At 43.2% G+C, this 27,235-nt stretch overlaps 1 protein-coding gene and 1 pseudogene across 2 annotated transcripts in view; one reads left to right on the top strand and one right to left on the bottom strand.

Annotated features, from left to right (window-relative positions):
• LOC308629058 (serine/threonine-protein phosphatase 4 regulatory subunit 1-like) overlaps positions 1–14,531 on the bottom strand; it is a 69,751-nt pseudogene extending 55,220 nt beyond the window's left edge. The window contains exons 1-2 of the transcript XR_014017917.1: positions 14,525–14,531; positions 14,338–14,433 (exon numbers count right to left, since the gene is read on the bottom strand). The product of XR_014017917.1 is annotated as a serine/threonine-protein phosphatase 4 regulatory subunit 1-like (transcript). The remainder of the gene's footprint in view (positions 1–14,337; positions 14,434–14,524) is intronic.
• A 156-nt stretch (positions 14,532–14,687) lies between these two features.
• RAB22A (RAB22A, member RAS oncogene family) overlaps positions 14,688–27,235 on the top strand; it is a 53,444-nt gene continuing 40,896 nt past the window's right edge. The window contains exons 1-2 of the mRNA XM_081257169.1: positions 14,688–15,018; positions 16,034–16,113. Of these exons, the coding sequence (XP_081113295.1) occupies positions 14,983–15,018; positions 16,034–16,113 (116 nt within the window). The 5' untranslated portion in view covers positions 14,688–14,982. The remainder of the gene's footprint in view (positions 15,019–16,033; positions 16,114–27,235) is intronic.

Here is a 27,235-nt window from a genome sequence, read left to right as displayed (position 1 = left end):
TATGGATATAAAAGAAAATCTGCCTATAATGAGTGAAAAGATAAGAAATCTCAGCAAAGAAATGTTAGCTATAAAAAGACACGAAATAAAAATTCTAAAATTGAAACAATATCTGAAATTTAAAAATTCACTGAGCAGACTTAACAGAATGGAGATGACAAAACAATGGCCAAAAATTCCCCAAACTCGGTGAAAGAAACAAATATATAAAATCAAGGGTCTCAGCAAACCTCAAGAAGATAAATACAGTTGGCCCTTGAACCACACCGGGGTTAATCCAAGTATAACTTATAGTCTGTCTTCCAAATGCGTGGTTCCTTTGCATCCACAGATTCAACCAACCACAGACCATGTAGCACTGAAGTATTTCTTACTGAAAAAAGACCTGTATATAAGTGGGCCTGCACAGTTCAAGTCCAAGTTCTTCAAGAGTCAACGGTACACAGAAAACCACACTTAGACACATCACAGTCAAACTGCTGATAACCAAAGAGAACCTTGAAAGCAGCAAAGAAAAACAAAAATTACATACAAGGAGTAATGATTTGAATGTCCCCTGACTCCTCAGCAGAAAGAGTGGAAGCAGAAGACCGTGGAAGCACACCTTTAAAGGACTGAAAGAAAAAAACGTCAATCCAGAACTTGACATCCAGTGAAATACCTTTCAGGGAGAAAGATGAATGAAAGACACCGTCAGGCTAAAAAGAAACCAAAAAAGCACACACACTGAGAATTTACTTTCTAACACACCCTTTTAAACATTGCCAGCAACGGTGGACTGAAAGAAATGCTCGATGAAGTCCTACAGGCTGAAGAGGAGCGGTACCACTTGGAAACTTCACCTTCAAAAGGAATCAAAAGCATTGGAAGCAGTAAATGTGTGGGTAAATGTTTTAAAAATGATTTTTCCTCCTGATTTCTTCAAAAGACACACAATGGTTTAAAGCAATACAAATCAAAATTTGTAACTTCATATTGGAGAATTTATAACACGTAGATGTACTATGCAATAAAAACGGCAACATAAAGTAGGAGGGTAAGAAATGGAACTATACAGTTGTCAGTTTTCCACATCTTACGTAAAGTGGTGCATTATTAACTCTAAGTAGACTGCTTCTGTCTCCACGGCTAGACTTGGAGGCCCTTACGCCCTGGGACCACGTCACATAATGCCTGGTACATAGCCTACACTTAATACATAGCAGTTTCTATAGAAGTCAGTCTCCCAAGACTTTGACTACCTGGATTCAATTCATGAGAGTCTAACAGCCCCTGAGAAGGTGAGAAAATCTAGCTTCCACCAAAAGAAACACGAGGTGCAGCAACTAGCCTAAAGCCACCTGGAGCCGCACGCACAGCAAGTTATCAAGAAACCAAGACATTAATTCATTCGCCTCTGCTTGCAAAAATGAGAGGTCTTAGTTTCAGGACAGAACGCAGGTCAAAACTATCACATAACTGCTATGATAAAATGAATACATTTCAACATCCAATACAAAGCGCATAGTTCCTCAAAAGTATTCCACCATCCTAACAATGAATATAGTAGAATTAAATTTTGGTAATTCATATTAAGTAGGTAAAGAGGGGCAGAGGGAAGAAAGACGTATAAAATTCACTGGAAATAGTAAGAAATCTGAATTACAGGGATTTTTGTTTTAAGAAGTGGAATTACAGTTTTAGTCCTGTACAGAACAAAGAACCAGGTTACCGCACGGCTACCTCTCTGGGAGAGTTCTGCATTAATAGACCGCTGGTGGCCAGTCAGAGCCAAAGAGGACCCGCCTCCTTTACATCCCTGGTTGGTCACATACTCTCCAACTGCAGCTCTGACCTCACCAGCGAGTCTGCAAATGCACAGCCGTCACCTGGCCTCACTATGGACAGCTCAGGACGGCACATCCCCCAGTGTGACACAGGGAAGGGACATTAAATATCACTAAACCACACAGTGGGAAAGTTATTCTCTTCTCAATTCTCTGATTAATCAAAGAAAGTTTGGTTTCGACTAGTGTGTCTTCAACACTTCCCTAAAACTAGTTCATCTTCCTTTCGAACACAGAGCAGGGCTCACACTCAGAATCCTCAGCAGACAACTGTGTCTACCTAGAATTTTATCATGTTATTTTACTTCTGTCTTATGATAGTTTGGTTAAGTTTCATGTTGAGCAATTCATACAAGTTCCCCAAAATGTGTTTAAATAAAAGAAATTATTTGATACAAAGAAAAATACAGGTGGTCTATAGATACAGCAGACATAGGAAAAGCGGTACACAAATGACAGACTTCTGAAAAACACTGGGTTGGTATAATCCAAGGACAATATGCTCCACTAAGAGCATCCCATTCATTTATGAATAATAGTGTCTTTTACTCCAAGTTCCAAATATAGGTAAATATAGGTCCTTTGTGAGGATCAACATCCTGGCCCCTTTCAAAATCCTACTTGAATCCCAACTGATGAGATTATCAGTGACACTACTACTCTTTACTTGTAAATGATGTATTAAATTTTTTGAACTACTCCATACAAGCACCAGAGTTTACTAAAATGTACATGCAAGGCCGATTTGGAAGCCCTTGCCACAACGTGAATGAAAACAGCCAGCACCGGGCTTCCCTGGTGGCGCAGTGGTTGAGGGTCCGCCTGCCGATGCAGGGGAAACGGGTTCGTGCCCCGGTCTGGGAAGATCCCACATGCCGCGGAGCGGCTGGGCCCGTGAGCCATGGCCGCTGAGCCTGTGCGTCCGGAGCCTGTGCTCCGCAACGGGAGAGGCCACAACAGTGAGAGGCCCGCGTACCGCAAAAAAAAAAAAAAAAAAAACAGCCAGCATTATCTTCAACGTCAACTCTGACAGTATTCTAACCGGATACCATGATGAATAACCTCTTCCCATGACATTTTAATGTTGTTTTTTTTTTTTATTAAGTCTTCAAAGACAAACTAAATCAATCAACAGCTGATGAACTATATAATAACAGAGCAGGGTTTCTCAGCCTCAGCATGATTGGCCCTTGAACCACATTCTAACAGCCCGATGCAGGGCTGTCCTGTGCATTACAGGACATTCCGCAGCCTTCCTGGCCTCAGCGCACTAGATGCCAGGAGCATCCTCTCCCCACTTTGTGAAAATCAAAAACGTCTCCAGACACAGACACCGATCCCCAGTTGGGAACCACTGTGAAGATAAAAGCTAGGTGTTACCTGAGCAGCCCCTGGTGAGTGGAGGGTCCCATAAGGGAAGGGGCTTCATGTCGGCGTCAGCAGGAATGACCTGGCCCCCCCTTGGCCTCTCTGACCTCACCTCCCATCCCTGCCCTCTCCTCCAGCCATGCAGCCCCCTGCTGTCTCCCCAGGGCCCCAGTCACTTCCCCGGCTGAGGGCCGTCACACAGCCCAGCACGTCCCTCTGCCTGGAACTCTCCTCCCCAAGATGTCCCCTTTGATAACTTCCTTCTTCTCAGTAAAAGCTTTGCTCACTCATCCTCTCAACGAGGTCCACCCTGACCACCTGATTTTGAAATTGCATGCCTCCCACCTACACCCCAGCGTACCCTGATCTACTTTCCTATTTTTCCAGAGAATGTATCACCTTCTGACACACAGAACGTTTTCTTCCCACGTCTACTGTTGATCAGCTGGGCCCACCCCCAATCCTCCGCCATCGCACCCAGGGCAAAAACCTTTTACTGACTCCTTGATATGCCTGGCACACAGCAGGCAATCAGTAAGAGCTGCGGAATGAATAAATGGCAAAGATCTGTCAAGCTAGCTTGCTATGCCTCCTGGCAGTGGCAGCAACACATAAAATGACTCCTGCTCTCAGAAAGAATTATCTAGAATTCACATTTCTAGCCACTGCTAAGAGGGTAAACAGGCAACTGCTCACAGAATAAGGAACAAAGGTCTATGGACACGGTGATATCAGGAGCAGTCGATTATCCTGAGGATCCACAAGTCCAGGTCATCCACAAACATCAGGAATCTTAAGCATTCAAGCTAGAAATGAAATATGAAGTAGGGTATGAATAATGCCTTGTTCAAATTTTTTCATTATATTTTCTTACATTTGAAAAAAAAAGTTACCTACTCCACTCAAGAAAGCTTAATATAATACAGAAAAGCAAAGCCTTCTTAAGAAAATAGTCTCTAATACCTTCAAGCCTTCTTGGCTCACTTAAAATATTTTAAAAACAATACTGATCATGATCGGCTTCATTTGCTATCTCTGCGATGATGGACTTTTGGCAGCAGCTGCTTTCTAAGTTTCTGCCACGTATGAGCTTCCTTGGCAAGTTTGCACAGGACATCACTGACCCTTTACCAAAAATGACTAATAATTTAAACCTAACAAAGACCAGCAAGGGAAAGGCTGAGAAGTGCTATTTGACTTGTAGGGGTAGGGGTCCCCTCCGGCCACACCTTCTGCTCAGCACCCTGTCCCCAGCTGCACACCCACGTATCCACATGTTCCCTGAACCGTAGGGTCCACGTCCCCGTGGCCCTGGTGCATCTCAGGCAGCAGCTGTGGCTGCTGCCTACCCTCCAGGGGGATGGTCCAAGTTAAAAAACCCAGCTAACCAGCTAAAAGATATAAAGCTCACCTCCATCCAACCAAAACCAGAGTGGTCCTGAAGCAGTAGCCTTAAGCTCACCCAACCGAAGATGAGGCTGCCTCTACTTCAATGATACTGATCAGTTTACAGAGTACAACAGAATTATTATCCTTTGACCCTGATGCTAGGTGACTAAGTAAAAAACAGGCGAACAAACAAAAACCTCTTCCCGCATTAAATGTGTTTCTGGAAGCTACAACCATGGGGTAAAAAACGTTTTTCCCTTTCCGAGATCCTCCTCAACACTAACTGGTTACTCAAGGGTTATCTACCAAACAAAACGCACACCGTCAGTAGAGTCATCATTTAAAACAGGCTGGGGGGGGGGGGGGCTTCCCTGGTGGCACAGTGGTTAAGAATCCGCCTACCAATGCAGGGGGCATGGGTTCGAGCCCTGGTCCGGGAAGATCCCACATGCCGCGGAGCAACGAAGCCCGTGTGTCACAACTACTGAGCCTGTGCTCTAGAGCCCTCGAGCCACAACTACTGAGCCTGCGAGCCACAACTACTGAAGCCCGCGTGCCTAAAACCTGTGCTCTGCAACAAGAGAAGCCACCGCGATGAGAAGCCCGTGCACCGCAACGAAGAGTAGGCCCTGCTCGCCGCAACTAGAGGAAGCCCGCACGCAGCAACAAAGACCCAACACAGCCAAAAAAATACATAAAAAAATAAAAAATAAATAAAACAGGCTGGGGCGCAAAGTAAGTTGGATGAGGTTGCTCTGGCGAAAACACACAGGGGACCCTGAGCACATGCCTGTGTGTCAGTGCTTTTCACAAGACACCAATCTGTCTTAAACCAGGCTAAGTATGAATTAACGCTTTAAGTATAATGTTAGGTGAATGTGCTTTACAGGTTCAAAATACAATAGATACGATCTAATAAAAAGAGAGAAAGAAAAGAAATTTTACAGGTCATTTTGCATCACAAAAAGGATCAGAAGATCTAGTACAAAAAACAGAAGGCGTGTTAACAGCAAACCCATCTCAAACGTCCTCTCCCCACCCACAAGGGTTAATTTCAGGTGACAACGGTAAACCATAACTCAACATTCGACAGAGTACTGGCGGTTCAGAGATGACAAAGGCATGGTCCCCAGACTCCAAAAGCTCCCAAGGGAACAAAGATCTTCCCACACATAACAACCCACAATACCCCGGGGGCAAGAGCCACAGGGTACAGGTATAAACAAGACAGGGAGGAGACCAGCTCTGCTTGGAGGAGGAAGGAGGGGGTGGGAGATGCCTCCCTACAACAGCAGTGATATTTGAGCTGGGCCTTGAAGATCGAGTAGGAGTTTACCACACAGGAAGAGAGAGAGGATCTGGTAAAGGGAAAAAGAACATTCCAGAGGAAGGGAAGAACACAGCAGAGGAAAGTGCACTGGCTGGCTGCTGCCTTTGAGGGGTTCGGGAAGCCAGAGATTTCTCATGAAGCCATCAAGCCCTAGCTGAGCAGCCACCCCAGAACTGGTCTGAAGTGGAAAGGTGAGAAAAAATAAACACAATAAAACATGTCCAGTGAGATAACTTTATTGGCCCAGACATGAACAGAGGTAGAGACGGAGGCAGAATGTTAGAGCACATCTATCCCGGCAAGCATTTTCATTAAGAACCCGTTCTCCAGGCTTTCCCAATATTTACGATTCTCCATTCAACATGTCATCCTGTCACTATAACTCTGTGTGAGATACACCACCCTGGGCCAGCCCAATTATCCATACGATCCAATATTCTGTCTCTAACACAGCACTAGGGGACATCGGTTGGGAGAAAACATGACAGATGTGACCCACTGTCTGTGTCCACTTCAAAATGTTAGAAGATTGGTTGATGGTGGCTGAGAAGGAGTCTAGCCTTATTTGCAAAATGTGTACTTAAAAAAAGAGAGAGAGAGAGAGAGAAATCTGTATTAATGTAGAGCTTATGTAATTGATCATTCTTAGCGCTTCTCATTAGCCACTCTTCGATGAACAATAACCAAGTCTCTGCAAGGCCTTATATGATTTGGGGGGAAACTAGAGTAAACCATCCATTAATGTATTATTTAAAGTGGCTTCATCCTTCTTGCTAACAGGCTTATAAATACTAATGCAGATTCCTAAATTGGGACTATTTCTAAAAGCTACACCAGACAAACCCAACCCAGGCGAAAGATAAAGAACGTTCTTGCTTCTTCACTGACTTTGGTGGGGGGGGGCGCGGAAGGTGGAACTGACCCCTCCCCATGGCAGGTCTTTGTTGACTTAACTAAATTTCAATGGCAAGCTGCGCAGGCAAACTTTCTCTGTGTAAATGCCATTCTCTAACAAGACCCACGCTGATTTATTAGCTCCTGTATGAGCGGACCCGTCCAGTGCATAATGTTTTGTAAGTCTTTGAGGGCTACTGATGGTTATTACTAGCACTACGCAGTTTGCTGGCTGAAGAGACCAACCCAGCTCACGAGCAGCCGTCCTTTCTATACCATGCATACATGGAAATTCCTCTTTGATTTGTGGCTTTAATCACGGCTTCCAAAACCCGTCATTATTTATGAGTCTGGCTTTTACACCGACGGTCAACGGGAAACACTGACTCGGGTCACCTGATAGGCAAGCACTCTGCAGCTCCAAGCCGCTCGTGGGCTCCACTGTGATATTATACATCTCAATTTTCCTGCCAACCCACCCAGCTGGGGACAGAGCTGGAGGAGGTGTGGGTGAGGGGGCCAGACTCTACACAGTCTGATGGATGGAAGAGCGCTACTGAAAAATGCAGCGACTTCTCCACTCAGACTTGAGGCAGATTCGAAAAGGAAAAAAAGGTTGCAGGACAAAACCCACAGCCCCTGGGGTGAGTGTATGCGCGTGGGGGGCTCTATTTTCCTACTGTTCAAAATATTTGAGACAATCAAGCAATGCTGGCCAACATTACACCACTTTTCTAGTGACCACCTTGGCCAAACTGCCAGGAAGGTTGCCTTCCTCCTTCTGGAAAGAAGCAAATTCCTCCGCAGATGCACCGAGTTCCATGCCTGTCTTACACAGTCCAACCCCGCCATCACCCTCCCCTCCTGCTCTCTGCCATCTTCCCCTTTGCACGGACTCCTTCCCCCCATCCACGGTTATGCTCTCCCCTGTGCCTTGATCTTAAAAAGCAATTCTTATTTTTTTAACTGAAGTATGCCATTCACACAGAAAAGTGCACAAAAAGTAAGTGACCAATCTTTTAACTGAACATGCCTGTGAAACCAGTCCTCACCTCAAGAAAGACAATTTAACCGGCATCTCCAAAAGCCCCCCATGCTCCCTTCCACTTACTGCCTTACCCAAAGGGGACCACTCTCCTGCCTTCTACATCAGATCAGCTAGATTGCTGTGCTTGTTTCCATACTCTGTGTAAACAGAATCATCCAATCTATACCCTTTTGTGTCTGGCTTCTTTCACCAACCACTATGTTTGTGAAGTTCATCCATATTACTGAGTGACGCTGTAGATAGTTCACTCTTATAACTGCATAGTTTTCCATCGTGTGTACATAACCACAATTTATAATCCATTTCACTCACGATGGACATTTGGGTGGGTTCTAGTTTTCGACTATTAAGAATAGTGCAACTATGACCCTGTCTTTTTGAAAATATGTATTCACGTTTTGTGGGCAAGTAACCAGGAGTGGAAAGGCTGGGCCATCCAAATCCTTTTTCTTTTTTTTTGAGGTTGTCAGAGTAGATATAAATAATGCAAAGGTGTTCTGGGCTCTCTTATCCAGGAAGAAAAGCAACTGACTTCAACCCCTCCAACCCCTCCAGCTGCTTCTTCTCAAAAGGGTCTGTTTTCCTGGCTACACTGGGAGCTCCCAAGAACAGTGACCATTCCCCAAAATGCCCAATGGGCAGCCAGTGTCTGGAATACAGTGGGTACTCGATGCATGGACTACAGGCAACATATCCTCAACTTCTCGATGCCACTCATTCTGGCCTGGCTTCTGGCCCCTGGTTGCACTGGAAAAGTTCTCACTGAGGTCACTCACCCATTGCCCTCCTTGGCCTGACCCAACTCAACCGGCACCTCCCATCTGTGCCATCTCTACGCACACCTTCCCTCTAGGTGGGAGCAGCTCTGGGATGGAGCCCAGGGCTTCTTCATCCCTCAGTCCCCAGTGCCTCCCACAGGCTGGTGCCTGGGAGGAGCTGGAGAAACATCTGTTACATGGATGAACGACTTTCCAAACAGGGAAAGCAACCACTTGCTCTCATCTCTTATTTTTTCTCCTCATTAGGCTAAGTGGTGTTTTGAAGCTCAAAACCACTTTCTCTTTCATTAGCTAGGTTTTGTTGCAAAATTTCTGCTTAAAAAAATCTTCATTTGTGAGGTAGAAAGCCATATAAAACGCCCTTTTTAAACAGAGACAATTTCAGGGAATCTCTAATGTTCATCTGTTTGTCTCATAGGAAATGGAAAATACAGAACTACCAAAGTAAAATGCATTACGATTACCAGCCGGGAAGCACAGTTGACTCGGCCCACACCATGCTGACTCTTTTGTTCCTTGCTCACCCTCATCCTGTTGGGAGGAGATAGGTACAGGCTTTTAATATCCAACACGCCAACAGGAAAAAGGAGACATGAAGGCTGAACAACTTGTCAAGGGCTCCTCAGCAAAGCAGGGGCTGTGCAGGCAAAAGTCAGCTCTTCAAACTGAGCCCAGTGGGAAAGGCAGCCTTTCAGGTTGGCTCAGCTAATCGACAGACTTCTGGGTGCAGACAGAAGGAAGTCAAGTTTCAGAGAAAGACAAATATATGACACCACTTATCTGTGGAATCTACAAAAAGGATACAAATGAACTCATTTACATAACAGACTCGCAGGCATAAAAAACAAACTTACGGTTACACCAAAGTGGAAAGGGGGCAGAGAGAAATTAGGAGCTTGGAATTAACATATATACACTACTAAATATAAAATAGATAACTAACCGACAAGGACCTACTGTAGAGCACAGGGAACTACACTCGATATCTTGTAATAACCTATAATGGAAAAGAATCTGAAAAAAGAATATATATATAATAAATATATAATAAAAAGAATATAAATATATGTATATACAACTGAATCCGTTTGCCGTACACCTGAGCCTAACACGACATTGTAAATCAACTACACTTCAATTAAAAAAAAAAAAATCCACCCCCCCCAAAAAAAAGGGAAAAAAATGAAATCAAGTTTGGTTTAGAACCGAGGGCCAAATCCAGCCCTGTGTTTGTAAATAAAGTTTTATTAGCAAACAGCCATGTTCATTCATTTATGTATATCTGTGAGTGCTACCAGGCCACAGTGGCAGACTTGAGTGGTTATAGCAGGCCTTCTGGCCAGCAAAGTCTAAAATGTTTACTATCTGATCCTTTATAGAAAAAAAAATTTGCCCATCTCTGACTTGGAGAATAGTCTGATGTCTGGATTTTGTTCTATTTCCCAACTATAAGCACATTCAAGTTGCTGTTCAAACTACAGGGAGGTCATTACTTTAAAAACAAATTGACAATCTTTGATTTGAGTTTATATAATAGTTCAGAGAGAAGGTTCAATGGTTTGGTTTGGGGCTAAAATTAATCTATTTTCTCTGCTTGGCTATGGTCCTCAAGCAGAACATTTTTACAAGCCTGGACCAATGTGGGCAGGTGAAATGGAATGCATTCTGCCCTGGAGGATGTTTTTTATTCAAGCTTGAACATACACCACTCCTTCTAGCATTAATATTCAAAGAGTCTATCTGTATCCCTCTGACTTAGCTAATCCCATTTTCAACAGATATTACGTGTTGGCACCTAGCTTTTCTCATCAACAGAAGTATACCTTCTTCCAACTTCTTTCATAGATACCTCAAAAACTAAACATTTGAAAAGAAATACACAGTCCCTCAAATACTAACAGATTCTCCAAGTCTGTCTTTTGAAGCTAAACGCATCTTACAATAACATGGCAGCTGACTTCAGAATTGAAATCCAGCTTTAAACTCCTCATGTAGACGTTTGATCATATGTGAAACTTTCATCTCATTTTTAAAAACTTTCTATTAAGGAAATTTTCAAACACGGGAACAAATAGAATAGTATAATAAACCCCACACCCCTAGCAACCAGTTTCAACAAGTATAAACATTCTGCCAATTTCTCCCACTCATCCTTCTTCCCAACTTTTTGATGATTTATTATTTGTTGCAGCATTTTCAAAGCAGACCTCACACATTAAATCATTTCACCCATAAATGCTTATTTGTTTCTGTTAGATAAGGTCCTTCTCCTTTGAATAAAACTGTGACACCACTATCGTATCTGACAAAATTAATAATGACTCTTAATATAACCTAACACCCAGCCCAAGTTTAATTTTCCCCAACTGTCTCAATAATGTCTTTTTATAGCTGATTTGTTCAACTAAGGATCCAAATATGACCACGTATTGTATTTTGTTGATAGGTCTCTTAGGTCTCTTTATATCTGCAACAGATTCCCCTTTTTTTTCACCCACCACTGGTACACACTTAAATTCCAATTGGCCAAGCAAACCTTACCAGGAGTAATACCTCTTCAGCCTCCACCTGCTTTAAGCAACCCAGACGGTCACAGGACTTTAAGCCCCTGAGGGACAGGCGCATCCAGCTCCACTTTCTACGTGCAATCCACCACCAGGACCACTGTGCCAGACCATCCCACATACTTTCTGCTCTCAAGAGAAGGAATTTAGATTGCTTCAGCAAGCTAATGCACTAAAATTAAATCTTTTCTGTGCTGCAATAACCCGAAGACTCTGAATGATTTTAAAAGACAAAGCAGCCTTTCATTATGGCTTCGTTTTGAAGTTAGCCAATTTAATCAAGAAATCACAAAGTAAATCGGACAAGACTCGTCATCCATTATCACTACCAGTAATGACATTAATTGAACACCTAGATTATGGAGGACACTGGGTGATAAAAAAGGACGACCTATGTTCCCGCCCAAAGTGACTTAGAGCCTAAATGGAGCGGTTATCCCATCGTTTAGACAAAAAATGCCCAAAAAGGACAACAGATGGAGAACCACCGCAACCAACATCCATGCTCCTGCCATTAGCTTAAGGATATTTGTGAGGTCAATCTGTGTGATGGAATAAAAAAAGCAAGACTCAGAGGAACAGAGTTGGATTGCTAGTTCTATCATTTATGACCTGTGCCACACTGGATAAGTTAGTTAACCTCTCTCAGTTTCATCATTTGTAGAACAGGAATAATCCCACCTACTTCACAGAGTAGCAGCCCTTAAAACCGAATCAGAAAATCGTATACGAGTGCCTAGCAATAATGATGATGGTTAAAATAAGAACAGTAATCAAATCATTGAATATAATACTCTATGCCAGGCACTGGGCTAAAATGTTTTATGTGTATTGTTTCATCTAATCCTCATATCAGTCCTATGAAGCATCTCCAATTCTTATGTCATTTTCCAGATGAAGAATGTGAACAGAGTCAGTGATCTGCTCACACTGACTCAGCTAAAGGCAGGAAGTGGGTTACAGGACCTCAGGGTTCTTGCTATCAATCACAGCACGATAATGCCTCCCAAATACCACCCCAGTACAGTGCAAAGGTGGGACCCAGGGCTGCATAAATGACAGGGGGGACAGGCCCTCCTATTATGGCTATTAATCAAACCAATTATATTGTAATTTCATAGGAACAGCACCCTGCAGCCCCCACCCCTGCTCAAAAAAAGAAGCCCCAGAAGGCTCCCAGAGTTGCCCTACCCATGGCATGGGTGTGTTCGGAGCCACAATGCTGGTTTTCTTCTTTACTGGGACGAGTCTTCAGCAGTCTGCTAAAGAGTATTTATGGCATTCTTTATCACAAGTCTCAAACACCCAATATTTGCACAAAGAGGGCCAAAGGAAAATCAGAATTATTTTTTCCTATATAATCTCTTCCTTTTTGAACACATATACAAAAAAGACAAAGGGAAGCTAGCTGCCAGAAAAGAGGTCCAAATGTCTGCCGTCACCACGCTGTGACAAGCCCAAGCTAGCCAAGTGAAAGAACCTCCTGGAAGAGAACTGAGGCCCTGACCTGCAGTCCCAGCAGATTTCCTGGCCAAGAGCCATGTGAAGAAAGCCATTTTGGACCTTCTTATCTTCCCAGAGTTCAAAGAGAACACACGAAGCTTCTGCATCACCCAGTCAATGCAAAGAATTGTTAGAAATAACAAAATGTTGTTGATTTAAGCCACTGAGTTTTGGGGTGGTTTGTTAGATAACTGATATAGCTAGAAATCAGCTTTTCCAGCCAGGCCAAATATCGAATCTATGAATGAGAGGTGCCTTAACAGCAGGTTACTGTTGTTTATCAAGAGAAAGGCTACATTCCTTCCATTCGAAGATGCCTGCTGGCCGAAACATTCAGCTCTGTAAACCTGGGGCCAACACTGTACTTTGCCCCACAGTGTTAAATAAGTATGAATAATGATCACAACAATAATAATGGCAGATAATATTTACCCAGCGTGTCCTATGTACAAGGCTTCACGCTAAACCTTTTATTATTTAACCTGCGCGGAAGCCTTTTGAGGTGGACTTCAATTATGCCCATTCTACAGATGAGGCAATGAGGCTCCAAGTGGTACAGTGACTTGGCCAGGATCACACAGCCAGTAAAGAGTGGCTCAGGACTTCACCCTCTGGCCATCTGACTTCAGGACCCATGCTCCTAAACACTGGCCACTTCAGGTGTCATTCTACTTTAATAAAGTTGCCTCCTTCTAAAAGAAGTAATGTGTATAAAGGGTTTAAACTGCGCCTGACCTATGGTGTTTTCTGTAAACACCAGTTCTTGTTAGTAGGAAACTTGTAGATGGGGAAGGGAAGCGCACAGTAAGCCCCCATTAATGTTGGCTATTGTGATTTTTTGTACAGGCCTCCTTCATCAGCAGGCAACCCGGCGTTTGGTGATTATCTGTCGGCTCTCTCCCTGGACTGTGAGCTCCCTGAGTGTCGTCACCGTTTCGGGTTCGAGTTCGTAGGTCCCGGGCTCCGCTCATGGCCGGCCCAGAACCAGCAGGTGCTCAAGAAATGTTTGTTGAATGGAAAGGAAATGCTTCAATCACCACAAATGCGAACCTGCATTTCCAGGAACACCTTCCCCAGCCATCAGTCCTTAACGTGATTCTAAAGGAAAGAGCAGGAAGGGACAGGTGAAGGATACCCACCCAATGGGCTCCTAGGGGTGAGAACGGAGCTGGGCTTGTGGCCAGGACACTGGAGAAGTCTGTGCGAGTCTGTGGCCGGCCACACGGGGAGCCGAACCTCCTAAACTCCCCAGCACTCTGAAAAGTCCCAGGAAAAAAAGTGGAGACCCTGGGTGGAAGCCCCCGGCCCCCAAGGTGGCCACGCCTCCTCCCTCCCGGAATCACTAGGAGAGCCTAGCCCTCCCATCCCTCCCGGGCCGCCGCAGCAGGAGGAGGAGGAGGAAGAGAAAGAAAGTGACAGGAAGTCAGAAGTTTCCCAGCAACAAAAATCCTTCCCATCCTCGGCCGCCCCGCCCAGTGAGGAGGGACCGCCACAAGTGATTAAGGCAGTTGGGGGTCCCGCTATTCTGGGCCCAACACAGAGAGGCCAGCCCGTAGGTCCCACCCCGGCCTTTCGTGCACCCCGAATTCTATGAGAGGTTCCCAGGGAGGGGCGGGACGCCCGAACTGTTACTTACAATCATCTAAGTCATCCTGCAAGTCCACAAAGTACAGGGGGATCCCTGAAAACCAAGAGACACATAAGGAGTTACAAGGGGGCTGAGGCAGGCGGCCTCAGGGGCGGGCGGGGGCGGTCCCCGGGCCTCGAGGGGGTGGTCCCGGCTTGGGGGTAGGGGGGCACCCCGGGAGTCCAGCCCCACTCACCCGCCATTTTGGAATGGGCCTGGAGGCGGGCCCGGCGCGCGAGGGGCGGGGCCAGAGGAAGAGGGGCGGGGTATCTGGCTTCGGATCCCGCCCCTCATCGGCGGCCCCGCCCCCTACCCCCGCCTCAAGCCTCGCGGCGCCAGCCGGCCCCGCCCTCGCAGCGAAGGTGGCTGCCGAGGTGGGCGGGGAGGTCAGGTGACCCGGCTGGCGTCCCAAGATGGCGGCAGCGGTGGCGCCTGGGAACCCGCGGCACCGTCCCGGCTGCTGAGGCGGGCCCCGCACGGCTGGTGACGGACGGACCAGGCCGAGGACCGGCGAACGGGCGGCCGCCGCCTCTACGCGCCCCGCGGCCGGGGCTAGGCCGTGCCGCGGCGGCGCTGGGGGATGCTCGTGCTGGGCCGGGCCTCTCCCTCCTCAACTTAGGGCGGCGGCGGGCCCGCGCCCCTGGCTCCCAGGCCATGGCGCTGAGGGAGCTCAAAGTGTGTCTGCTGGGGGTGAGTGGCGGCGGGCCGGCTGGGAGGGCCGCGGGAGGCCGGGCGGACCGGGGACCCGGGCGTGCCCACGTCCCCTTTGCCCCTTCTCCCAGTCTCCGTGCGGGACGCCGCCTACCTGCCCCGGGACCCTCCCTCCAGCCCCCCTCCCGCCCCCGGGCCGTCCCGCCCACCTGGCCGCACCATCCTGAAGGTTTTGCTGGCGGGAGGGACCTTCCCCCTCGTCCCTCCCTGGAGCCCAGGGTCTCTTCCCGCCCCCTAAAGGGTGAAGAGCCCTCCCTGCTTCTCCATTGCATCTGGGTTAAGAGCAGCTCTTAAATAGCTTCCCCAGGTACTAGTTAGGAGTTGGCCAAGTCTTGCGAAGTACAGCCAGTAACAGGTCTTTAGGTTTTACGAGCAGCAGTAGTCTCCTTTGCCATCTGCTTGGTGTTTTTGAACTTGTGGGATACCTCTGACACTTCTCACAGAGTTACTTTCCTTGGGGCGGGCGGGGGGACATTCAAATCAGGAAGCCCCAAAGACTAGTTTGAAGCTTCAGCTTCCTGACTTGTCAAGGCAACTTTGCTATTTCAGAGCATACTTTCTGAAATTGATGCTCTCTTGCCTGAGTTGCTACTTTAAAGACTGAAAAAGATTTCAATAACTAGTCTTACCCCTTCCTAGATAGGGTGGGGCTGGGATTTATCAGGGATTACTCAGAAGTAGTTCAAGAGTTCATAGTTCACTTAGACTTATTATAAAGCAAGTGAGTTTGTCACTTTGCACAGTAAGCAGAAACTTTGGATCTTTCAAAAGATCCTGTCTCTTAAAAACTTGGAACCCCTCTCCTACAATACATTTTGAAATCTCCTAGTTACTCCACTGAATTTTTATGAAAACCTTTTTGTGTTTCTTAACTTCTAAAATTTACCTATCTGGAATGATTTTCCCAAAATCCTGAACTTAGGGCACAAGGTAGTTTTTGGTGTATGCAAGCAGGTAAAACTTTTTCTTCTTTACCTCTCTCATTCTCTTTTAGGATACAGGTGTAGGTAAATCAAGTATTGTGTGGCGGTTCGTGGAAGACAGTTTTGATCCGAATATCAACCCAACAATAGGGTAAGAGATCAAGTTTACTGAATGTGCATCTAAAGGTGTATTGAAAAGTCCATTCAAATAAAGGCTGTGTTTCAGGGGTTAGGCATCCCCATTTTAAACTCCAGTGAATTTGGGGTCCGTGGTTCCCATCATGTCTAGAAGAACTTGAAATGGTGGAGTGAGGATTGATGTGTTTTAGGAAAATTGTCTTTTGATTTGTGAGGAGTGAAAACCTCAAAATGAAAGTATGAATTAAAGTTTTACTTGTTAGAATATACATAGAGCCTTCGATCTATGAATAGCAACAGCAGTTACACCTTGAAATAAGGCAGAAGAAAACAGGTCCTAATACTTTTTTTTCCCCCGGTATGTCACCTAAAAGATATTTTAGGTGGCTTTAGTTCTTCGTAAAAAATAGTTTGGGGTCCAAACCCTTCTCACACATTGCAGCACTGCTACTACACGTTCCAGTAGTAGTAAAGAATTAACAAATTAATGTCAAAATGGAAGCTTTTTTCCGGGTATCTGGGTCTTAGAATAAGTGAAATTGACTGGCTGTCGGTTTTCGACTCTGTGAGAAAACTTTTCAGGCTGTTTAAATATCATAATATTAATCCTTTCTCTGTGAGAAGTTGTGTTTCGTGGGTTTTAGTACTTTGTTAGGCTTGTAAGACTAGATAGCTACTATGCAAAGCCCCAGTCGAGTGGTTTCTTCCATTTCAAGACAAATTCTGTTCTGCCTAATCGGGAAATATTTTACAGCATACACGTACACACTTGAGGGCACCAAGATGAAACAGCCAGTGATTCTCTGAAATTAAAATGCCTTCCAGTAGCCTTCAAGAAAGAACTGGGTATGTCTACATGTTTGAAGCGTGAACTCATCCTCCTCTGGGCCTGCCTGTCACTACCCGCGTGGGAAAGTGAAGGGACAGGACGTGATATAGCAGGTCGTGCCGGTGACCCAGTGAGTGACACACCTCACACTAGGCAGCACAGAAACCCAAACGCCAACTTGGTTAGAAGCGCTGTCTCACCAGACAAGAGGGAAGGAAGGTGGAGGGTCTCCCTCAGGCCTGTGGCCCTGTCCTGGGTGGCCGGCCCTCCCAGCCCCACAGGCGCTGGGCTTCTTCACCTCCCCGAGCCCCGCTCTCTTCCCAGGCGGTCCAGGCGCACGTCTCACGGGGAAGAGGATCCGAGGCTTCCCCCTCGTCCCTTCCTCCGCCCTTGTTTCTCTGTCCTCAGCACGTGTCCTCCTCCTTCAGGACCAGCCCCACACACACCCGAGCTCTGGAGCCCCGCCTTCCTCAGGTCTCCCCTTCCCCACCCCAGCCCTGCCTTCTTGTCGGAGCCTGCAGACACGCTCCCCGAAGACAGGGCCGTCCCCCAAGCCTGCCGGGCAAACGGGGGGCTCCGGAAGGAGGACCTCCTGCTCCCTCAGCTGCTGCTTCTGCTCAGCCCCCTGCTGTCTCCATCCCACCCCACCGTCCCACTGAAACCACCTCCCCTCAGTACCTGTCTCCATCTCATTGCCAAAGCAATGGCTTTTTTCTTTCTTTCTTCATTCATTGAGTGCCTGCTGTATGCCGGATGCTAGACTGGGGGCTGGTGATTTAGACCAGGGCTCAGCAAACCGTGGCCGTTTGGCCCACCTCTTGATTTTATAGATCAAGTGATACCGTGACACATCACACCCGTTCCTTTATATGTTGTCTGCACCGCTTTCGGGCTACAATGGCAGGGTTGAATAGTTGTGACTAAGACCCTGTGGCCTGCAAAGCTGAAAGTATTTACTGTTTGGACCTTTTCAGAAAAAGTCTGCCAGCCCCTCCTGCCCTCATGAACCTCTCCTAGAAGGAGAGAGACATATTCTGTAACTAAAGTACAGGAAGTGATTTCTTTGACCATTTTCTGTGCTCCAAAGGAGGAATGTGGAGCATCTGTGAGAGCCTGTAGCAGGGGCCTCACCCAGGCCCAAGGGCATGACTGGTTCCTGAGGGGAACAGTGAGGGTGTGAGGCACTCGGAAGCCCTGACATTTCAGTATTGAAAGGTGAGTGGACTGTATTTCGAAAAACAGTTTTTGAAGAGTGGAAGGTAACCATCGGTGGTGTTGAGGGCAGTGAGTAGCACGGGGGACAGCAGGAGCTGCGAGGGTGGGGGACAGGGCACACTGGATGGGTGGCCCGGAGGCTGGGCAGGCAGCAGGGCCAGGCCCCAGACGTTCTTTCTCTCCCTGGGTCCGTGACCATCCCGCCCAGTCTTCTCCCCGCCCCCCCCCCCCCCGCTGAGTTCATAGCGTTTGGTCTTCCCCACACTGCGTCCTCCTCCGTCCTCCTCCGCGCCTCCGCGCCTCCGCGCCGTGCCTCTCCCAGACACTAAGGGGCTCTGTGTATCTGTGACCGAGCTCAGAAACTCCCCGTCAGAGGCTGGGCCCTCTGCTTCCCTTTCCGTGGACCCTGTGCAAGAGAAAAGGACCAACATGGCCCCACGTACCCAAGCCAGCCAGCAACCTGGGCATCCATCTCAGATCCCCCTCCTAACGTCCCCTCCCCTCCCCGAAGCCAGCATGAGTCACTAGCTCCTGTCCAGGGCTCCTCCTGAATATCCTTCCATACCTGCTCTTTGTTGACTTCTAGACCGTCCTCTTCCCTCGTGCTGGTTCCGACATGGACTCTGCCACCTGCCAGCTAGTTAACCCTGAATCCGTTTCCCCATCAGCAAAATAATGGTAATACTGGCACCAATTCCATATTGTTAGGGGAATTCCATGAGCTACTGTATTTAAAGTGTTTAGCTAAATGCCAGGGACCCTGGGGCTCAATACATGATAGCATTGTTGTTTTTAAAAATATTTACATCTTTTAAAAATCTTTAAAAATTATTTTTATCAAAGTAATGTGCATGTGATTTTTTTCTGTAACAGTAAGGCTTATAAGTTAAGGATAACAGTCCCCTGGTCCACTCTGACTCACTCCCTAGAGGCAACTACTGTTGTGATGTTGTTTAGCTGTTTTTTTCTGATCTTTCTTTCCTCCAGATCTTTTCATAACATGCATATACTGATAATTCTTGATCCCTTCTCTCTTCTCCCCCACCCCATCCCCCAATTTTAGGCATTATCTACTGATTGTTTTCTTGAGAGATGGGAATTAGTCATCCTACTTCTCCCACCTCCCTCTGCTCATTTGCCCTCCCTCCATCTTTCCAGTAAAGCACTACCACTGAGCATCAATGTAGCCTTTAGAATGCAGGCTCTCAAGCCAGGCTAGCTGCCTTCACATTCCAGGTCTAACACATAGTCGCTGTGTGTCCTTGAGCAAATTATTTAACCTCTTCGTGACTAAATTTGCACATTTGGGAGAATAAGTTGCATCTCATTATAGAGTTGTGAAAATTGAGTTAAACACATAAAAATTAGTTAGAATGGTACTTGGCATATGGTAAGCATTTGTAATTTCTTAGCAACTGTTATTTTTTAATAAGCCTGTAACACTATAGTTTTTTTTAGACTTTATTTAAATGGAATTAGACCAATAGGTATTGTTTTGTATCTGCTTATTTTATTCAAACCTTGTAAGATTCATCTATGTCATTGCATGTAGTAATAGTTTATTCTTTTTCATCTCTGTATAGTAAGTAACTCATTGGATAAATATGCCACAGTTTATTCTACTGTTGGATATTGTGGTTGTTTCTAGTCTGAGGCTATTACAAATAATTTTGTTATGAACATTTTTGTACGTGTCTTTTGTGCCCATATGTATGGAATTTCTTTGGCAATTGGCAGTGGAATTCCTGGGTCAGAAGGAATATGTATCTTAACTCTAGTAGCTACCTTGTAAAGTATTGCGCCAATTTACATTCCTACCAGCAGTGTTTGGGAGTTCCGGTTGCTCCATATTAGCTACATTTGGTATTATCAGTCTCAAATTTTAGCTGTGTTGGAGGATGGGCGGTAGTACCTCATTCTGGTTTTAATTTCTGTTTCCCATATGACTAAACTATTGAACACCTTTTCATATGTTTATTGGTCATTTGGATATGTTGCCTGTTTGAGAATCTTGTTCATTTTTCTATTGGGTCATCAGTCATATCCTTATTGATCTGTAGGTGTTGTGTACGTATTCCGGATACTAGTCATTCATTGGTTCTGAGCATTGCAGATATTTTCTCGCACTCTGTGACTAAGGTTTTCACTCTCTGAAAGGATCTTTTAATGAAGAGTTGTTACTTTTAATATATCCATTTGATCAATCTTTCTCTTTATGGTTAGTGCTTTTTATGTCCTTTTAATAAACTTTGATTTACCAAGGTCATGAAAATACTCTCCTGTTATCCTATAGAAATTTTGTTTCACTTTTCAGATTGAGATTTAAATTTTACCTGGAATTAATTTCTGGATGAGATGTAAAATAAACGTTAAGTTATGGGGTGTTTTGGCTTTTTTTTTTTTTAATTCCAACAGGGTTATCCAGTAATCCTCATCCCTTTATTGTTTTTTTAGACCATCCATAATTCAGTGTTCTATGCTGAGCTGTGATTGTCATAAACTGAGCATCTGTATTTATAGTGCACTTTTTATGGATTTTTTTTTCTTTTTTTTTTTGCGGTACGCGGGCCTCTCTCACTGTTGTGGCCTCTCCCGTTGCGGAGCATACACTCTGGACGCTCAGGCTCAGCGGCCATGGCTCACGGGCCTAGCCGCTCGGCGGCATGTGGGATATTCCCAAACCGGGGCTCGAACCTGTGTCCCCTGCATTGGCAGGCGGACTCTCAACCACTGCGCCACCAGGGAAGCCCCTGGATTTTTTATTATATCCCATTGATCTGTGGTTTTAATTGACTTTACTGAAGTATAGTTTACATGCAATAAAATGCACCCATTTTTAGTGAACATGTTGATGAATTCTGACAGATTTATACATCTGTGAGATCACCACTGCAATCAGTATGTAGAACACTTCCATCACTCCAGACTGTTCCTTTTTGCCCCATCCTGTATTCATCCCCACCCCTACCACTGGCTCCAGGCAACCACTGATAAGCTTTCTGTCTCTATAGATTATATGGAATTTTAAAATTTCAATTGTTTGTTACTAATATATAGACATAAAATTGATTTTTACGTATGGACCTTGTGTTGTGTGACTTGGCTGAATTCAGTTAGTTCAGGCACCTTTTTAATAGATGCCTTGGGATTTTCTTAGGTGCATAATCATGCCATCTGTAATAGGCAATTTTATTTCTTTCTTTCCAATCTGTGTGCCTTTTATTTCTCTTACCTACCTTAGCACATGAGCTAGGACCTCCAGTACTGTGAGAAGTGGTAAGAGCAGACATCCTTTCCTTATTCCTAATCTTGGTGGGGGAAGCATTCGGTCTTTTCCATTAAGTTAGACGTCTAGGCTCTAGGTTTTTTTTATAGGTGCCCACTATCAGGTTGAGAATGTTATCGTCTATCCCTAAATCAGATTTTTTTTAATCAAGAATTGTGTTGAATTTTGCCAGGTGGTTTTTTTCATCTTTTGAACTGTTCTTATGCTTTTTCTTTTTCAGTCTTAAAATAGTGAATTACAACAATTGATACTAAAATATTAAGCCAACATTGCATTCCTCGGATACATTTCACTTGGTTAATATGAATTTTTTAATACATTACTGAATTTGATTTACTAAAATTTTGCTAAGCATTTTTGCCTCCATGTTCATGATGGATATTGATCTGTAGTTTTCTGTAATATGTTTCTCTAATTTTGGTATCACGGCCTCATAAAATTAAGTTGGGAAGTGTTTTTTCCTCTTCTACTTTTTTGGAAGAATTCATGTAGAATTGGTATTTCTTCCTTAAAATTTTGGTATAATTCATAAATTATATCCATTTGATCAATGGATGAAGCCATCTGAGCAAGGAGTTTTCTTTGTCAGAAAAATTTAGCTACCAGTTCAGCTTCTTTAATAGATATGTGCCTATTCATTTCTTCCTGAGTAAGCTTTGGTAGTTTGTGTCTTTCAAAGAATTTGTCCATTGTATCTGTTTTTTAATTTATTGGCATGAAGTTGTTCATAATATTCCTCTATTATCTTTTTAATGTCATTAGGATCTGTCCAGCTATAAGTTTAGCAATTTTAATGGTCTTCTCAAAGAATCAGTTTATTTCATTAATATTTCACTCTTTTCCTTGTCATTGATTTTTGCTTTTATCTTCATTTTTCCCTTCCTTTGCTTATTTTGGCCTAACTTCTTCCTTTTTAGTTTTTTAAGGTGGAAGTTTATAATATTGATTTTTTAAGGCGTTTTCTTATTTATGCAATTTATACAATTAGAAGTATAAATTTCCCTGTAAGTACTGGTTTGAGTGAATCCCACAGATTTTGATATGTTGTGTTTTCATTTTCATTTAGTTCAAAGTATTTCTTTCCCTTGTGACTTGTTTGACCTGTTAGTTGTTGGAAGTATGTTTTCTAACTTACAATTATTTGGGAATTTTTCCAGATATTTTCAATTAGTACTGATTTGTAGTTTAAATCTGTTGTAGTCAGAGAACATACTCATTATTATTTCAGACCTTTTACATTTGACATTTGTTTTATGGCCTAGAATATGGCCTTCCTGAATGTTCCACGTGTACCAGAAAAGAATGTATTCTGCTACTGTTGTGTGGTGTGTTCTGTAAATGTTAAATAATCAGCTTGGCTAACAGCACTGTTCCTCTCCTTTGTATCCTTACTGGGTTTTTTTTTTCCCTTATTTGAAGTGAAAGGAGCGTCTGAAATCCAACCCTAATTGAAGATTTGTCCAGTTCTGTTTTTAGTTTGATCAGTTTTTGTTGCTGTTTTGAAGCTCTTATTATTGAGTGTACCTACATGTAGCATTGTTATTCTTCTTGATCACTTGACCCCTTCACTGTCCTGAAATGTCCCTCTTTTTCCCTGGTAACAGTCCCGATTCTGAATTCTACTTGGTCATATGAATACAGGCTCCTCAGCTCTCTCTGTTGGTTAGTGTTTGCATATCTTTTCCCATCCGTTTACATTTAACCTATTTATATCTGTATATTTAAGGTGAGTTTCTTGCAGACAGCATTATGGGTCCTGCCTTTTATTTGGCGTGTTTACACTTGTGCTGTCTAATACAGTAGCTGCATGTGGCTATCTGAACTTAAGTTAAAATTTAAAATTCAGTTCCTCAGTCACACTAGCTACCTTTCAAGTTCTCATTGTAGAAGGCTCTGTTGTATCGTACTGGTTTAGACCATTTTTATTTTTTGTAACTATCAATATGGTTTGGCTTAAATCTACCATCTTGCTGTATTTTTCTACTGCCCATATTAATGGTTCCATTTTATCTCCACTAGTGGCCTGTTAGCTGTACCTCTTCTATTATTTTAGTGGTTGTGCTAGGATTTACAATATACTTCTTTAATTTGTCAGCCTGCCTTCAAATAATATACAGTTTCCCATATAGTATAAGAACCTCCTTACAGGAGTATACTTTCATTTCCCCTCGCTCATCCTTTCTGTTATTATTGTCATATATTTTATTTCTGCATCTTATAAAGTCCACAATACACTTATTTTTTGCCTTAGTCAGTGATCTTTTAAAGAGACTAAATTAGTCTTTTTTCTGGGTCCTTGTGCCAGTGTCACAGTTTCTTAAATCCAGTATCTCTGTAATAAGTCTTAATGTCCAGTAGTATGAGTAGTTCTATTTTATTCTTCAGTAATTTCTTGGCTGTTCTTGGCCTGTTACATTTCCATGTAAACATTAGTGTTATCTGTTTTCACACACACCAACACACTAATCCCCACTGTGTTTCTGATTGACATTCCATTGAATTTATAGATTGGTTTGGAGAGAAATGACATCTGTATGATACTGCATCTTCAATATATGCACATAGATTATGCTTCCATTTGTTAGGCTTCTTTATTTTTTCTGAGCATTTTTTTCTGCTTTTCTGTGTAGTGGACTTGCACGTCTTTCGTTAGATTTAATCCAAGGGGTTTGATGTTTCAGTGCAGTTTCCTGCTGTCAATGTGCTAAATGGTATTGCTTTGAAATAGCTTTATTTCTAAAACTTAAACTTTTTGTATCTTTTATTGAGTTGAGTACGGATCTGCAGTACAGTGTTGAATAGAAATGGTCGTACTGGGTATTCTTATCTTATTTTAGTCTTAGCAGGAAAGCTTTCTCTATCATACCATTAAATATGTTTGCTGTAAGGTTTTTGTACATACACCTTATCACATTACAGAGTGTCCTTCTTTTTATTATATGCTGGAGTTTGTTTGTTTTTTTTAACATGAATAAGGGTGGAATTTACCAAAAGATTTTTCTACATTTGTTGGCTTGATGCTGTAATTATTCTTTTATGATGTTAATGTGGTAAATAACATTGTTGAATTTTCATGGAGTAAATCCACTTAGATGGTGATATATTTTTCTTTTTACATATCACTGGCTTTAGTTTACTGTGTTTTTTTAGGACCTTTGTGTATGTTTTAGGACCTTTGAGTAAGATTGTCATGTAATATTACTTTCTATAATGTACACGTCAGATTTGGCATGAAGGTTTTGCTTCCCTTATAAAGCTAGTTGAGAAGCTCTTCTATGGAAGAGTTTGTGTAAAATTGCTCTTATTTCTTCTTTAAATGATTAGTAAAATGCATGTGGGCTTCAAGTTGTCCTTGTATAATATAGTTTAAGGAGTCAATTTCTTTCTTTTGTTTTTAATAATTTTTATTTTATTTTTTTATTTGGTTGCGCCGGGTCTCAGTTGCGGCTCGCTGGCTCCTTAGTTGTGGCATGTGTGCTCCTTAGTTGTGGCCAGTGAGCTCCTTAGTTGCAGCCAGTGGGCTCCTTAGTTGCAGCCAGTGGGCTCCTTAGTTGCAGCTTGCCAAATCCTTAGTTGAGGCACGTGGACTCCTCAGTTGTGGCAGGCGGGCTCCTTAGCTGTGTGCGAACTCTTAGTTGCAGCATGCATATAGGGTCTAGTTCCCTGACCAGGGATCGAACCCAGGCCCCCTGCATTGGGAACGTGGAGTCCTTAACCACTGTGCCACCAGGGAAGTCCCTCAATTTCTTTCATAGTTGTAAGATTATTCATTTTCAGATTTTATATTTCTTCTTGTATTGATTTTGATAGATTGTGGTTTGTTTGGGGTTTTTTTAAAGGATTTTCACTATTTTCATATACTTTTCCCAATTTATTGGCAGAAAGATGTTAAGACTTTATACTTTTTACATTTTACATATATCTGTTTTACATTTCTGATATTAGTTTTGCCTTTGGTCAACTCTGCAGTATTTCTCTTTTTTCATTAATTCCTGCTCCTATCTTTATAGTTTCTGTTCTGTTCAATGTGCTATTCTTTTTCTAACTGCTTGAAAGAGACGATTATATAACTGATTTTCAGTCTTTATTTTCACTTGTATTCCTTATGTTTTAATACTTTAGCCATGGCTTTTGCTGGATCCAAGTTTTTGTATATCATCATTTCATTGTCATACATTTCAAAGTCATTCATTTCAAAATATTTTCTGATTTTTATTATGATTTCACCTTTGATCCAAGTGTCATTTAGATATGTGTTTGTTGATTTCCAAATATAGGGAAATTTTCTAGTTAACTTTTTTTAGTGATTACTGGCATAATTGTATTGAGGTCAGAGAACATATTTAAATCCTTTAATTTCTGATGCAATTTGCAATTTACCCAGCATATGTTGACTTTGGTAAATGTTTCATATGTGTTTGAAAAGATTGTATACTTTGCAACTGTTATTTGCCACGTTCTGTGAGTGGAATTAGGTCAGGTTTATTCATCGTGTTCATTTCTTCTGGTTTTTTGGTCTACCCAAATCCATCGGTTACTAAGAGACTTAGTGGGTTAAAAATCTCCCACTATACTTGTGTATTTGTCTGATTATCCTTTTTGTTCTGTCAGTTTCACTTTATCTGTTTTGCAGCTACAGTAAGTACTTACAAACCTGGAATTTTGTATCTTACTGATAATACAAACCTTCTAACATTCTGAAATGTACTCCTTAGCTCTGGGAATGCATTTTGCCTTGAGGTCTAATTGTGTCTTAATATAACAAGACTATTTCCTTTGGTCAGTATTTGCATGGTGCAACTTTGTCTCATCCTTTTGTTTTCTAACCTTTCTGTATCTTTCTGTTTAAGGTGGGTTTCTTGTAAGCAGCTTATGATTTGAATTTGATAAAATATATTCCTTATAACCACCACCTAATCAAGATCCAGAAATTCTCATCACCTCAGAAGGTTGTTTCTGTGAGTCCCACTCCTCACAAGGGACCACTGTGCTGACCTCAATCACTATGGATTAATTTGCCTGTTCTTGCATTTCATGTAAATGAAATAATACAGAAGACACTCTTTGGTGTCCTATTTCTTCCCCATAAAATGATGTTTTGGAGATTCAACCATGTTGTTGCATGTATCATAGTCCCTTTTTTAAATTGGTGACTAATATTCTCTTATATGAATAGATCACAGTTTGTTTACCCATTAGTTTTGGGCTACTATGAATATAGGTGCTGTGAAGATTCTTTTAAAACTCTTTTTGTACACATAGGTTTTCATTTCCTTTGGGTAAATAACTAGGAATAGAATTTGTAGTTCACAGGATAGGTGCATGTATAACTTAGTACGAAGTTGCCAAAGAGTTGTCCAAAGTGGTTGTATCATTTTACCCTCCCACCCGCAAGGTATAGAAGTCCAGTTCCCTGCATCCTCACCAGCATTTGTTTTTTTTAACTTCAGTTATTCTAGTGGATATAAAATGGTATCTCATTGTGCTTTTAGTCTGCATTTCCCAGATGACTAATAATGTTTAGCATTTTTCATGTGTGTATTTGTCATTCATATATATCTTACGAAGTCAGTACTCAGGTCTTTTGCCCATTTTTACTGGGAGTTTTTGCCTTATTTTTTACAGACTTGTAGAAATTCTTTACATATTACAAATAGAACTCTCTTGTCAGGTATATTTATTGTGAATATTTTCTTCCATTCCGTGGCTTGCCTTTTCATTTTCTTAATGATGCCTTCTAGTGAGGAGTTTTAATTTCAATGAAGGCCATGTTATCAGTTTTGTCTTCTTGGGTTCATGCTTTTT

The sequence above is a fragment of the Mesoplodon bidens genome, assembly GCF_964165515.1.
Source record: "Mesoplodon bidens genome assembly, chromosome: 15".
NCBI lineage: Eukaryota > Metazoa > Chordata > Mammalia > Artiodactyla > Ziphiidae > Mesoplodon > Mesoplodon bidens.
The sequence above is the reverse complement of the archived record's forward strand: the minus strand, read 5'-3'. Positions and strand labels throughout refer to the sequence as shown.